This window comes from Sorex araneus, chromosome X (genome assembly GCF_027595985.1).
Source record: "Sorex araneus isolate mSorAra2 chromosome X, mSorAra2.pri, whole genome shotgun sequence".
Classification (NCBI taxonomy): domain Eukaryota; kingdom Metazoa; phylum Chordata; class Mammalia; order Eulipotyphla; family Soricidae; genus Sorex; species Sorex araneus.
The window spans coordinates 354,807,215-354,822,108 of record NC_073313.1 but is presented as its reverse complement, the minus strand read 5'-3'; the positions used below and the strand labels follow the sequence as shown (position 1 = coordinate 354,822,108).

General features: G+C 40.1%; 1 protein-coding gene across 2 annotated transcripts in view; it reads left to right on the top strand.

Moving 5' to 3' along the window:
* The window catches only part of WDR35 (WD repeat domain 35), a 63,516-nt gene that overhangs the window by 614 nt on the left and 48,008 nt on the right, over positions 1-14,894 (top strand). For both annotated transcript variants that reach the window (XM_055122630.1, XM_055122629.1), the window contains exons 2-9: positions 389-506; positions 3,720-3,791; positions 5,169-5,261; positions 7,352-7,480; positions 9,511-9,644; positions 11,085-11,250; positions 11,389-11,534; positions 12,660-12,785. In XM_055122630.1, the coding sequence (XP_054978605.1) occupies positions 389-506; positions 3,720-3,791; positions 5,169-5,261; positions 7,352-7,480; positions 9,511-9,644; positions 11,085-11,250; positions 11,389-11,534; positions 12,660-12,785 (984 nt within the window). The remainder of the gene's footprint in view (positions 1-388; positions 507-3,719; positions 3,792-5,168; positions 5,262-7,351; positions 7,481-9,510; positions 9,645-11,084; positions 11,251-11,388; positions 11,535-12,659; positions 12,786-14,894) is intronic.

The following is a 14,894-nucleotide window of genomic DNA, read 5'->3' as shown; positions in this document are numbered from 1 at the left end:
TCCCAGACCCCTGAGCACCCTCAGAAGTGCCTCCGCTCTCGCAGGACAGCAAAACAGAGTAACCCCCACCAACTGGGTAGCTTAAATGTTATGAGGATAGGGAATATGGATGGATGGTAGGTATGGATTTATACTTCCGTTTCCCCTTCCAAAGAAAATAATCCATCCTCTTTTGGGCTTCTCCCCAGGCAGCGACTTTCTCTTCTGTACCTGTCTCTTTCCCAAATAAGTAGGACCAGCAGTTCGCGGAATTTTTGCCCATGTTCATAACAACAGCCCTTAGTCCTTCTGCACCGCCAGATAGTTTCTCTCCTCTGTGAACTTTCTTCAGGGTCCATTTCCTTTGGATTTTCTTGGTGAAAAGTGAGGGTGACTGGTTGCTTTTCAGATTGCCATTCCCAGTAACGTGAAACTGAAATGCGTATCTTGGAACAAGGACCAGGGATACATAGCCTGTGGTGGTGAAGATGGATTGCTCAAAGTCCTGAAGGTAGAGACGCAGACAGGTAAATGCATGCAAGCCCCAAATGTTTGAACTCGATGGAAAATTGCCTAGTAGCATTGGTGCATCAGTGAAGTTTGCTTCTGGTATTTGTCATCATGAATTCCATGTCTTTCAAAAGCGAGAGAAGAAAGCCCCAAACAGTTAGTGGTATTTTTGCAATGGAATTCAGAGATTATTGAATGTAGCCAGCAGATGGGTTTTTATCCGAGTTACTGATGGAACAAAGAATGAAAGCTAAGTGGCTGTGTTGTCCTGTGCTGTGTTTTTTTTTTATTGTTCATTTTTTTTGGAGTCTAATAAAAAATGATGTCAGTAGATATTTCATTAATGCCACAGAATATGGTATTTTCTTTCTCCTCCTCCTCCTCCTCTTTTCCCTTTTTTCCTTTGTCTCCTCCTCCTCCTCTTTTCCCTTTTTTCCTTTGCTGTACTGGGAAACCAAATGTAACACATGTGAGGCATTTGTTCTTCTACTGGTTGAATCTTACATTTTTGTAGACTATTATACATCCCTATCCTTTTTGCTTCCTGCTTATCAGATGTGTTGATGTTTATATACTTTGTCCAAGAACAGATTTTTTTTTTTTTTTTTTAATTTATTTATTTTTAATTAGAGAATCACCGTGAGGGTACAGTTACAGATTTATACACTTTTGTGCTTATATTTCCCTCATACAAAGTTCGGGAACCCATCCCTTCACCAGTGCCCATTTTCCACCACCCGTAAACCCAGTGTCCCTCCCACCCTCCCCAATCCCATCTCCCCCCCACCCCACCCTGCCACTGTGGCAAGGCATTCCCTTCTGTTTTCTCTCTCTAATTAGCTGTTGTGGTTTGCAATAAAGGTGTTGAGTGGCCGCTGTGCTCAGTCTCTAGCCCTCATTCAGCCCGCAACTCTCTTCCCCCACATGGCCTTCGACTACAATGTAGTTGGTGATCGCTTCTCTGAGTTGACCTTTCCCCGGAACGTGAGGCCAGCCTCGAAGCCATGGAGTCAACCTCCTGGTACTTATTTCTACAGTTCTTGGGTGTTAGTCTCCCACTCAAGAACAGATTTTTTTTAACATTTGAAATAATAGATTTCTTTGCAATTTTATTTCTCTTTGTCCAAGTTCCCTGAACCCACAGCATTGTTACTTTTTAAAAAAAAAATTTGGCTACACTCATCAGTGCTCAAGGATCAGAGAACTCTATAGGAATCTGGGGATTGAATTTGGATTGACTCGGAACCCAGACTCCTCCCTGCAGTGCCATTGCTCCAGTCAGCGTCAGGCTTCTCCCCCGTGCCTTCCACGTTGAATCTAATGGACAGCTGGACAGCTTTGTAGTTTCTTAGTTCCTCCCCGTCCCCCTCCCTTTTTTTTCCCCCTTTTTGGGCCACACCCGGCAATACAGAGAGGTTTACTCTGGCTCATGTACTCAGGAATTACTCCTGCCGGTGCTCCGGGGACCATATGGGATGCTGGGGATCAAACCCAGGTCAGCCGAGTGCAAGGCAAATGCTCTGCCCGCTGTGCTATCGCTCCAGCCCCAGTTCTCTCCCCTTTTGGCTGCTAATAACTTTGATAAAAGCTAACAACAGATAGAGACAGGACCACCAAGTAAAGGGTGCTAGGAGAGCCCATTCGGGATGGGAGATGCGTGCTGAAAGTAGACTATAGACCAAACATGATGGCCACTTAATATCTCTCCTGCAAACCACAACACCCAAAAGGAGAGAGAGAGCAAAAGGGAATGCCCTGCCACAGAGGCAGGGTGGGGCCAGGGGAGGACGGGGTGGGGGTGGTGAGAGGGATGCTGGGACCATTGGTGGTGAAAAATGGGCACTGGTGGAGGGATGGGCACTCGACCGTTGTATGACTGAAACGCAAGCACGAAAGTTTATAAGCCTATAACTGTACCTCACGGTGATTCACTAATAATAATAAAAAAAGCTAACAACTTTTGTGAATTCAAAGTGCAAAGACTGGTATTTTGACAATTTATTTATTTTTTTGTTAAGGTCTCAAAGATTTCTTGTGCTTGGTTAGTGGCATTCTTGGCAGGATCTTCTGTCCCCTTACAGATTTCCTCCTCAGAGTCTATGTTGCACCTTACTCTTTTTTTTTTTTTTGGCACCTTACTCTTTTTAAAATTCCTTGGACTTTCTGGGATTCTGAGACATATTTCAGACTGTGGAATTTACCAGATTGGTTCTGACATTCCTCTTTGTGGGTTTTAAATGCCAGTTCTTATTGATGCCTTCTTTCAGTATTTGAAATCCAAGGTACTGCTGTGTGCTCTTAGGGGTTATTGCCAGAGATGATTCCCATGTTGCTCTGGTTTGTTATCTTGTTGGCCATGGGGAGTTCCGTGGTGCTGGTTTTCATCTACCCCACTTAAGCTTATAGCTGTTTTTTTTTTTTTTTTTTTTGTTGTTTTTTGGCCAGATAGATAGTTAAAAGGAGTATATGAATTGCGTGATGCAGTCTGGGTTTTATCCCTGGCATTGCATGGTCCTCCAAATCAGGAATGCCTATAGACCTTTGAGTTCTTTTTGGGCAATAGAACTTTTAGGTAGATTATATAGATGTGTTATACACACATATATGTATATATACATATATTGAAGCAGCAACTTTATATATACATATAAGGTATAGTATATGTGTATATATAATATATAATATGTTATATATTATACATATGCTTTTCCAAAGTTGCTTTTTCCAAGATGCAATGTTCAGATATAGATATTTGTGGGTTTTATTTATACTATTATACAAAGTTTATTTTTAATAGGCTATTCTTTTGTCAGCATGTATTTTGTGAAGAGTGTTGTACTATTTAATAAGGAGAAAACATGTCTCCCTGTAAAGTCTGTGTGCTCAGCCCACACAAACAAATTGAAGTATTGAGCTACTCTACCACACTTTCAAATGTATCAGGTCCAGAATCACATATCATATTGGTTACAGTACTAAAGATGTTAGCATTGACTTTCAGTACTCAGACTTAAGAGAAGTGTTTCCATGGTACATTTTTAAAATATTAAAAGGTTAATTTTCTGTTTCCATCATGAAAAAAATAGATGACAACAGTACATTCTTAAAATCTTTCTAATATCTTCTAGCAATAGGAATTCCTTTTTTTTTTTAAAAAAGAAAGAAGTAGAAAAATCTTATTATCGGTTATTTTTATAAACTTGCCATAATTTTTTGCTTTGATTTTCTAGATGATGCAAAATTGAGGGGTAGTTCTACCCCTAGTAACCTTTCAATGAATCAGACTCTTGAAGGTCATAGTGGTGAGTCATATGATATTAAAGATCATGTTTGAATAGTTTAAGTATTTACAACTGTCAACATTTTGAATAATCTTTCTGATAATCATTTCTGTTGAACCGCAATAAGTATAGGGTATGGTTATTCAACAGCTTTTACACAATTTAACAATATCTCCAATAAATCTGAAAGAAGTAGCTATTATATATTAAAATGCTGGTATTAGAATGAACCCTTTTTGAGAATGTATAATCCTTTTAAGGAATATGTTTTATGATTCAAAATTAAGGAAACTTAAGGGGCCAGAGAGATAATCCAGGAGTTAAGCTATTGCCTTGTTCATGACTGACCCTAGTTCTATCCCTGACACCGCATGTGGTTCCCCAAGTACCATGCCTGATCCCTGAGCACCACTGGATGTGACCCTGAAAATAAAAAAATTTAAAACTAAAGGAAAGTAAAGAGACATACCGAATGAATGCACTAGATGATCCTAGAATGAATCTTGCAGTGAGAAAAATAGCCATGAAGGACATTATTTGGATAATTGATAAAATTTAAGTATGAATCTATTATTTGCCTAAAAGTCAACTATCAATGACTCTGAAAATCACAGTTCTTTAAGTAAAGACATTTAAAAAAAGTGACATGGACTGTGTATTAATGATATTCACATTCATTGTGGTGGTGTGAAATTTACTGATTTTTAATGTGATGATGAAAGAGAATATACTACTCTTAGGAAAAATACACTATTTGGGGATTAAAGAAACAGATCAAGGAAAATTGGTCATACATAAGAAAAGAGATACTATTATGAATAAAACCAAGAAAATAGATTGTATGTAGAAAAATCATGTACTATTTATGGATTAAAGAAAAAAATAAGGAAAATTGATTATATAGCTCAAATATTTGAGATATGATGAAGTCTATATTATAAAGAGAATGGAAAATAAAGGATGAGGAGAGAAAGATTAGAAGACACATTAGCTGAAATGAAGCTACTTATTTCATTAAAAGAAACAAACCCTATATGCTTAACATGCTTTTGTCATTATAGTCCTTGGAAGTCAGGCTAACAACAAAATTATATTAGTTTCTACCATTAGCTTCCATTAGCTATTTGATAGTTTTGTTATAACCACGCAAGAGTTGTAAGTTTCTTTGTTGGCACGAATAGGAACAGACACAAAAAATAGTGTTATAGTATTATATATCAGTTGTAGAAAACTGGTGACAATAGTGCAACCTAAGAATATTTTTTAGTTCTGTTAAAGATTGGTTCATTGTATAGCAACTGTATTTATTTGAACATGCTCTGGGTATTTATTATAAAACATATATTTGAAATTTAATTGTTGCCTTTTAAAATTTCTAATCTTTTTATAATCTTTTAGGTGCTGTTCAAGTTATAACATGGAACGAACAATATCAGAAGTTGACTACCAGTGATGAAAATGGGCTTATTATTGTTTGGATGTTATACAAAGGTATATTTTAGGCCAGAGAATTTCATCTGTAAACAATTGGGGTCTGGATTACAGTATTTGAATGGGAAAAAAATCTTCAAAATAGACCCCGTTTAGCCAATAACAGTAAAGTCCAACTGCATAATGATGATGTTTCTGGATTTTTTGCTGTCTGTTTTTCTTTTTTTAGATTGTTTCCTTTGAACTGTGATTTCACATTAAAAAGTGAATTAGGAGACTGTTGGATATTTCCAAAATGAACTTTAACTGGCAGGTTTCTAAGAATACTTTCTCTGTGGTCAGTGGTGGTAGTTAGCTCAGGAGATAAAGTGCACCTCTGTTGTAATTATATATGATTCCTCTGTTGAATCATGTAGTTTTCTTTGCTTTCATGTGTATGGTGTTAGCTACCTCTGACGACCTACTCAAAATTTGTGCCTTTTGCCCACAGAGAAAGTCAGAAAATTGTTGTACAAGTGTGTGTGTGTGTGTGTGTGTGTGTGTGTGTGTGTGTGTGTGTGTGTCTGGGGGAGTAGAAAGTGGAAGCATAGGAGAATGAGTAAGCTTTTTTTTTTCCTTCTAGATAGGTCTTTGCCAGGCGTCAGTCCTGACTCTGACTGCTTGGTTCTGTTATTCCAGATGACATGATTATTTGCATGGTTGCAGACTAGAGTTCCTTCTATATGAATAATGTTAAAGAAGTGGGGACAAAATAGCTGGAAGTGGGGCCAGGACAATAGTACAGAGGGTAAGGTGCTGGCTTTGCATGTAACAGACTCGGGTTCCATCTGTGGCACCCTGTATAGTACCCTGAGCCTGCCAGGAATAATTCTTAAGCCCAGAGGCAGGAGTAACTCCTGAGCAAGTTGGGTGTGACCCCAACAACAACAACAACAAAAACCCAGAGAAACCAGCCTAGTGATTTTCCTCATAATTGGTCATACAATTATGAGACAAATTGCTGTCACTTCAGGGCTATACACTGCAAGGATGCAGAGTGATGTGGTATCACACTGACATATGTGAACCGTGTTGTCTTTAAGCAGGTTTAGAGCTTTTACATAATGTGGTTAACATGGCTTATTTATGCGTGCATATCAGATCACTGCAATTTTTGTTTATTCTTTGGTTATTTCATGAAGGGTGTTCATGTGGGAAGAGTTAGGCTTTGAGAAAAGTCCACCAGTTTTGCTCTGCAAATGAAGCAAATGAAGTTCTGTTTATTTATTTATTTGGTTTTGGGGTCACACCCAGCGGTGCTCAGGCCTTACGCCTGGCTCTGTGCTCAGGGATCACTCCTAGTGGGGGCCAGGGGCCATATAGGATGCTGGGGATTGAACCTGGGTTGACTCTGTGCAAAGCAAGCACCCTACCTGTTGTCCCATCGCTCCAGTCCCCTGAAGTTTTATTTTTTTAATTGAAAGAAAGAGAAGAAAGACTGAAAAGAGGGAGGAAAAAAGAAAAGGAAAGAAAGAGGAAAAGGTAGGAACTTGTGTTTTCTATGATAATTTTTTTTTTTTTTTTTTGCTTTTTGGGTCACACCCGGCGATGCACAGGGGTTACTCCTAGCTCTGCACTCAGGAATTACTCCTGGCGGTGCTCGGGGGACCATATGGGATGCTGGGAATAGGACAACCCAGGTCGGCTACGTGCAAGGCAAACACCCTACCTGCTGTGCTATCGCTCCAGCCCCTCTATGATAATTTTTGAAGCATTTATGAGTCAGTGCTTTATTGCTTGTGATGAATTTGAAGGTTTTATGTTTAATAGCTCAGATTATAGAAAACTGTGTAGTTATTTATCCCACTGTACATTTTATGGGGATGTTTTAAAGCCCTAAGCACCGTTTAAGAGATGTAATAGATTTGACTTGTCATTTTTTTCCTTTTGGATGGGTGGGGTATCTGGGCCATACCTAGTGGTGGTCAGGGACCACTTCTAGTTCTGTGCTTGAGTGACCCCTGGCAGTCTTCTGGGGATCACATGTACTGGATATTCTAACCAGGGTTGCAGCTGCTACCTGCAAGATGAGTCCCTTATCTCATACTTTCTCTCTCTGTGGCCCTCTGACTTACCTTTATGATTATTATTTTTTTACTTTGTGTAAATAGGCTCTTGGTATGAGGAGATGATCAACAATCGAAATAAGTCAGTGGTTCGGAGTATGAGCTGGAATGCAGATGGACAGAAGATCTGCATCGTATACGAGGACGGGGCTGTGATAGTCGGTTCTGTCGATGGTAATGCATCATTGCACACAGAGCTAACTAGGAATAGCAACTAACACTCATTTCTTATTATGTTGGGGCCTTTGGGCCACACCTTGTGGTACTAAAGGGTTATTTCTTTTTTTTTTTAATTGAATTTTATTTTTATAAAGTTGTTCAAAATATTTGATTATGTTTAATATTCGAACACCAATTCCACCATCATTACATCTTCCCACCACCATATTTTGGGTGTTTCTATACTGGGCCCCAACTCCTGCCCCAAAGCTGAACCGAAGTAACTTATTTTGTATTGTTTGTTATGAATAAAATGCTGAAAATGCTCCATAAAGGTTTCTTTAGAGGAAAGAGTGTGAAGATTGTTGTATTTCACCCAGGGGCCATTAAGCCCTTCTATAAGAGATCACTAATGTGTTGTTAAAAGTTGAGCTTTGTGTGCTTTCACACACACACACACACACACACACACACACACCTGTGAAAATATATATCCCTCTTAAGATTGATTACCTTCTACTTTAAACCCCATCAAATGTGGTGCGCTGCTCTTGGACTATGAGTGGTGTGAGGTATGAGATGTCGCGTGGCCTTGGCGGTTGAGTTCTGTAAATTTTCGGCTGCTGGGACTGGGTCCTAGGGGTGGGGAGGGGCCTCACCCACCCATCTCTGGGGTGCCCCGAATGAAACAGCCCAGCTCAGGGTCTTTGCGGCATGGCCATGGTGAGTCATTTTATGCTCTCTTCCGAGAGATTTATGATGAGTCTCTGGATCGTGGCCATTGATGAGATTATCTGGCGCCAGCCAGAGGTGACTTGTGGGTGTGACTGCCAAGTTGCTGGATACAGGAGGAGATGGGGGTGGTCACCCATTTCGGGTTCCGTTGAACCTGGAATTTTCAGTCACAGTTCAAAGACTACTTCTGTGGCTGTCTGTCAGCATTAAGTGGCCCATGAATGATGTTATACATGTCTAAATGGCTTGTAGCAGAAAAAATGTTCCCCAGCCTCTTATAAATATATTTTTTGCAGCGCAGAAAATCTGTACTGAAGGCATAACTAAGGAATGACTAATTTGTAGATGGTAACATAAATAATTGGAATAGGTGAAGAACCTAAGGACTGTCTGTGGAATAAAAACTCCATTTAGTGACTAGACAGAAGAAGAGAATTCCATAACGTATTCTGAAAAGTGGAAATCTGGAAGATTTGTTGTTGTACTCATAGACGTCCAGAGAAAAGGGATATGGTTTAAAAATTGTATTTGTTGGATTTTGCAGCAGTGGGCTTACGGTGACCTCTCTGGGCGGTGTCAGTGGAGTCGAGCCAGATTGGGCTGGATTGAGGGTCCAGTAGAGGTTGGGGCGCTGACTCCTGGTGTGTGTGGAGAACGGCTGGGAAGGGGATGGTAGAAACAAAGGGGCTGGGGGAGGACTTAGGCTGAGGGAAGTGCTTTCTGTCTTGTTTTTATTTGAGGTGAGAGTTTAAGAGAGGAATAGATCTGAGTCTGTTTCATACTTAAAAGGTCTAGAGAGAAGAATTTAAAGAGAAAAGGAAAGGAGAATAATTAATGAGAGGGATTTTTGCCAAGTGAAAAAAGGAAAGGGAAAAAAAGTCAGTGAACAGTCTGGGGATTGGGCGAAGGTGGGTGTTGGGTGCCTGGCTGGGGTCGAGCCTCTTCCTTTGCGCTGAGAACAGAGCGGAAAGTGCCCATGTGGTGATTCACTTCTGTTCTGAATGTTAGGAAATGGGAACGAAGAATTTCTTCTCTGAAAATTCTGTTTTCTTTCCAAGTCTGAAGACACCTGTATTTGCTGATTGGGAGTTCGGAAATTAGAAGAGAAGGGAGAAAGTTGGTAATGGCAATAGTAGGGTGTTGGGCATGTGATACCCTACATTTCTGAATAAATATGTGTGGACCGAATAAAGGGACCAATTGCAAAAGTATGAGAACTCTTTCAGAAGTGAAGGCTTTTTAGATCGGTTGCTGGAAACTCATAACCTTGAACTTTTCACAAAATAATTGCGTTTTATATCTTGTTTTAGGTAACCGCATTTGGGGAAAGGATCTGAAGGGGATCCAGTTATGCCATGTAGCCTGGTCTGCAGACAGTAAAGTCTTACTTTTTGGAATGGCAAATGGGGAAATACACATTTATGATAACCAAGGGAATTTTATAGTAAGTAAGATATGTATTCTTTTTTTTTGCTTTTGCTTTTTGGGTCACACCTGGAGATGCACAGTGATTACTTCTGGCTCTGTACTCAGGAATAACCCCTGGCGATGCTCAGGGGACCATATGGGATACTGGGAATTGAACCTGGGTCGGCCGCGTGCAAGGCAAATGCTCTACCCGATGTGCTATTGCTCCAGCCCCAAGATATGTATTCTTTAATTTAGCTCTATATGTCAGATTATTTATATGCCAGACTGGAGCGATAGCACAGCGGGTATGGGTGTTTGCCTTGCATGCAGCCAACCTGGGTTCAATTCCCCCATCCCTCTCGGAGAGCCCAGCAAGCTACCAAGAGTATCCTGCCCACATAGCAGAGCCTGGCAAGCTACCCGTGGTGTATTCAATATGCCCAAAACAGTAACAAGTCTCACAATGGAGACATTACTGGTGCCTGCTCGAGCAAATCGATGAACAATGGGATGACAATGCTATAGTGCTATTTATATGCCATTTTTTACAAAGGTTTGAATTTATTCAGTATGGTGGTTTGTTTAATCAAGACAACCTTCAACAACTTAGGCATTTTTTTCCCCAATTGCATAATGGTTTCTTATGGAAAAGCTTTTTGGATTGCTTCAATTTAAATTAATGCAGTATGTTAAAGCTTTCCCCAATTTTTTGATCCCTGGAAGGGATAAGATTTCAGCGAATAGAAGATGAAAGATAGTGAGTAGGATGAAGTTCTGTTTACTCTTTGTGCCTTCTGATGCCCAAAGTTTAAACACCATGTCAGATTATTTTTTTTCTTGTTTTTTTCTTTTGGGAGGCACACATGACTGTTCTCAGGAATCACTCTTTGTCGTGTTCAGGGGACAATATGTGGTACTGGGCTTAAACCAGGATGTGTAAGGCAAGCACCTTAACCCCAGAACTATCTCTCCAGACTCAGAGATTTATTTAAAGCTTTATCTGACCCCTCCCGCCCCCTTCCCTGTACTAATGATATTTTTATCGTGATAACCCATTTGTTGGTGGAACAGTAATGACCAGCTGTGTATGACTCTGCTCTTCTCATAGTACTTTAACTCTCATCATTTGATTTTCATTTAGCTATTATACATATATATATATGTATATATATATCTATATATATAATTTTTCAAGTGAGGAAAAGTAAAGCTCAAGCAAAGTGATTTGTCCAGGATCTATCAGTGATCGATAGAGCCTGCACTTGAAACAAGATTCTACATCCTGTTTCTCATGTTCCTTCTTCAATACTTTTTAAACTTGTCTGTTTTAAAATATAGACTATTAGGAGCCAGGGATATAGGTCAGCAATGGAACAATTACCTTGTACGCAGGAGGTGCTGGGTTGATTCTGGGCGCCCCAAGGGAAAATGCAATTGCTCAGTAGAAGGTATTGATGGAAATGATCTTATTTAGGTGAAGATGAAGCTGAATTGTTTGGTGAATGTCACTGGGGCCATCAGCATCGCTGGAATTCACTGGTACCACGGCGCGGAAGGCTACGTGGAGCCAGATTGCCCCTGCCTTGCCATTTGTTTCGACAATGGGAGATGCCAGATAATGAGACATGAGAATGACCAAAGTATGTCATTCTTTCTTTGCCTCTAATGTAGAGAACACATGAAAAATGGTTCATCACAAGTCTTTTTTTTTTTTTTTAAACCACAGTGAACTCCTGGTTCTCATGTTCTGATTTCTGAATCTGTGTCTTTGTGACTAGACCCAGTTCTGGTGGACACCGGCATGAATGTGGTGAGCATCCAGTGGAACCACACGGGCAGCGTCTTAGCCGTGGCCGGCTCCCAGAGGACCGTCAGTCAGGACAAAGATATAAACACGGTGCAGTTTTTCACTCCCTTTGGCGAGGTAAACACAGTCACAGTCTTGGCTTTCTTTCCACTTAAATAGGTCACAGGTCAGGTAGGGGAAAAGAAGGGAGGAAAGGTATCTGTCTGGCACATTTTCTTTTGTGGGTATATATCTTTGAGTAACACCTTCATGTGATAAGCCTTCAGAGTTGTATTTTATTACGGAACTTATTTTATACCCTGGATATTTAGAAGATCAGGTATTTCACATTAAGAATCACTGTGGAGTACATATGGAATATTTTCTCTGTGATATGAATGTATGTCTGTTTTCGTAGTGGATTTTGAGCTAGTTTCAGTGTAATTTAGTTTCCAATTAATTTTCCTTATAAATGTGATATGTTAAATGTGTATGAGATAGTAACTATATTTATTACATGTGTTTTTTTTCAAAACTTCTGTTTTTAATTTTATTTAGAGTTGTTATTTTAAGAAAATATAGCTTAATAATCTTTGGTGATGCTACATTAAAATACACTATTTTTGTAAGAGCAGAGTTTTCTTTCTAATAATAAGCATTGTTAATTTAATTTTTAGAGACTTTTTTTGGAATAACAGTAGAAGTAGGAGAATTAGTAGATTCTGAATTTTAAAGAATTAAAAAAATAATAACAGTCATTATTCATGAAAGGTTAAAATATCAATATAAAGCTAATCCCATAATTTATTTGAGAATCAAGGAGTTGTATTGGGGGATAGAAAGCTGTCAGAGCAGTGTGACTTAGTGACTGCAGAGATGACAGTGAGAGGCAAGACTGATGGGTTGAATTGCTACTAAAATAATTCAGTTCTAAGCTCACTCTGAAAAATAAAATAAAATTAGGATGCATCCTTTAATCGCAGTCATCCTGTTTCAATTAGCCATTTTGCTCTCCATAATTGTACATAAAAATGAAGAAGCATACTTAAATACCTTGCTTTTAAGAATTGATGAAATTTAATTCTGAATTCTTTGGCTGTAGCTCTCAAAATTCCACCAGATTTATGTTTTTTTCTGCTAAAAGTTCAAGGAAAATGATGTTGAAGTGAATATCAGCCTATATCTCTTTTGATCTCTGAAACCAATTGGCAGCAATTTGTATTTGATATGCTTCTGATATTTGAGGTGTGATTATTTAATCAGCATCTAGGTATTCTGAAGGTTCCTGGAAAGCAGATGACTGGACTTTCTTGGGAAGGAGGCGGATTGAAAATCGCACTAGCTGTTGATTCTTTTATCTATTTTGCAAATATTCGACCTGATTATAAGGTGAGTATTATGAGCATATGTAAAAAAAAATAGAGAGAAGCAGCTGTTGTTTAAAAAGGAATAATTTTGATACAGCTCAAGGTGTAACACCTGTTTTAAAAATCTGGGCGCAGGCAGGTTATACTTTTCTCAGCTGCTTTGTCTCAGAGTCCAGTGACAGGAGACTTACGATGTGCAGTCCTTAGAACCAGTAAATTTTTCTATAGTAAAATTGCTTCAGTGCTCAGGGCCCCAGTGGAGGAGATTAAGGGGGTCTGCAAGGATGAGAGAGCAAACTTTCCAGGGGCAGAAGTGCTGTTCCTGTTCTCACAAGAGCGGTGGCTTTTCAGGAGGGGTAGCTCATGGCAGCAGGATCCTTCCCAGCTGGTTGGTCAGACAGAGAGATTGGGAGAAAAAAAATTTTTCAACCCATCTCTCCAGATTCTGGTGCTTTCTGTTGGCCGGACCCAGCAGGAATCTGGGAGGCCAGAAAGACCAGGTGATGGAGTTCATAAAGGTCAGCTCCAGAACACAGAGCAGAGTCGAGAAGGGAAAAGAATGGATCAGGCAGGGAAAAAAAAATGTGCAACATAACGACTAGTCAGTTTTTACCTAAAATTTAACATTTGATCTAAAATAAGCCCCAGAGTATGAGATTGATTTGGTAAACTACTGAGAATATTTGCTATTAAAAACTTGCATGTGTCGTTTTTGAAGGGCAGTGTCCCTTAGTGAAATGACTGTTCCTAGGGCTGGGGTGGGGAAAGAGAAGAAAACATCTTACAGCTCTCGAAAGTAGGGATGTGCGAGAGAAATGAACGAACGGGAGCCAGCCCGGGAGACGGGGGAGCCAGCTTGAAGGAACTCCCAGTGGTTGACATGGGAATGACTTGAGCAGCAAAGTTAATGGCCATGAACACACAGAGATAGGAATGAGATGTTTGAACAAATGAGAGGAGGCACTTCCTTACTGAAGTCTTCTGATTCAGTAGACACCGCCTTCTTCAGGAGTATAGTCCCCGCCCCCATCACCTTGAGCGTGGCCTGCAAGGGACTGACTTCCAGAGGGTTAAGTATAGAGAGGGGCCCTGCTTTAGGTCAGCCAGAAGCAGCAGCAATGTCACAAGGCTTATCATGTGCTCTCTGAGGTGACATGACCTCATCCTGTCATGGAGGATCCAAGCTTAAGCCTCAACCAACCCCAACTAAAGCACCAGACAAGCCCCATTTGAGAGAGGGTCCACAGCTTACCAGACCAGGACTCATCAAAACCATCTAGGTCCTCAGAACCAAGGCAGGATTGGGGGACCATCCCGACCCTGACGAGGTTGAGCAGACTCAGGTGATGACCATATGATGGATCCCAAATGGGATTTGGGAATAGAGAAGGGGCATTAGGGAAAAGGCGATGAAATCCTAGCAAAGCATGTGGTTTAATCAGTTTTGAGCTAATGCAAATAAAGTTTGCTTAGTTCATTGAAGTCAGGAGTCTAAGCATCAGTGTTAATTTCTCAGTTGTAATGAGTATGGCACTATGAACCCCACTAGGTTGACAATAATGGCAAATAGGAAAATAGAGGGAACTCTACTATCTTCATGACATTTCTATCAATCTGAAGGTTGGTTTGTTTGTTTTGCTTTTTTTTTTTTTGCCACACCTGGCTGTACTCAGGTGCTCAGGCTTACTCATGGCCCTGCACTCAAGGATCACTCCTGGTGGTGCTCAGGGGACCAAATGGGATGCCGGAAATGGAACCCCAGTTGGCCACTTACAAGGCAAAAGCCCTCTCTGCTGTACTATGACTCTGGCCCTCAATCTGAAGTGATTTTAAAGTAGCACTGTAGCACTGTCATCCCATTGTTCATTGATTTGCTCGAGCGGGCACCAGTAATGTCCCCATTGTGAGATCTGTTGTTACTGTTTTTGGCATATAGAATACGCCATGGGTAGCTTGCCAGGCTCTGCTGTGTTTTTTTTTTTTATGTATACCTTTAATTTGCTCTTAGTCTCTTTAAACTGTGTGGAACATTATAGAATCCTTTAAATTTGAAATAGTTAACACAAAAAAATATTAGCTCATGCATCCTACAGAGCTGAGCAGTCATTGTCAAGAAATAGTTCCTTAGCAA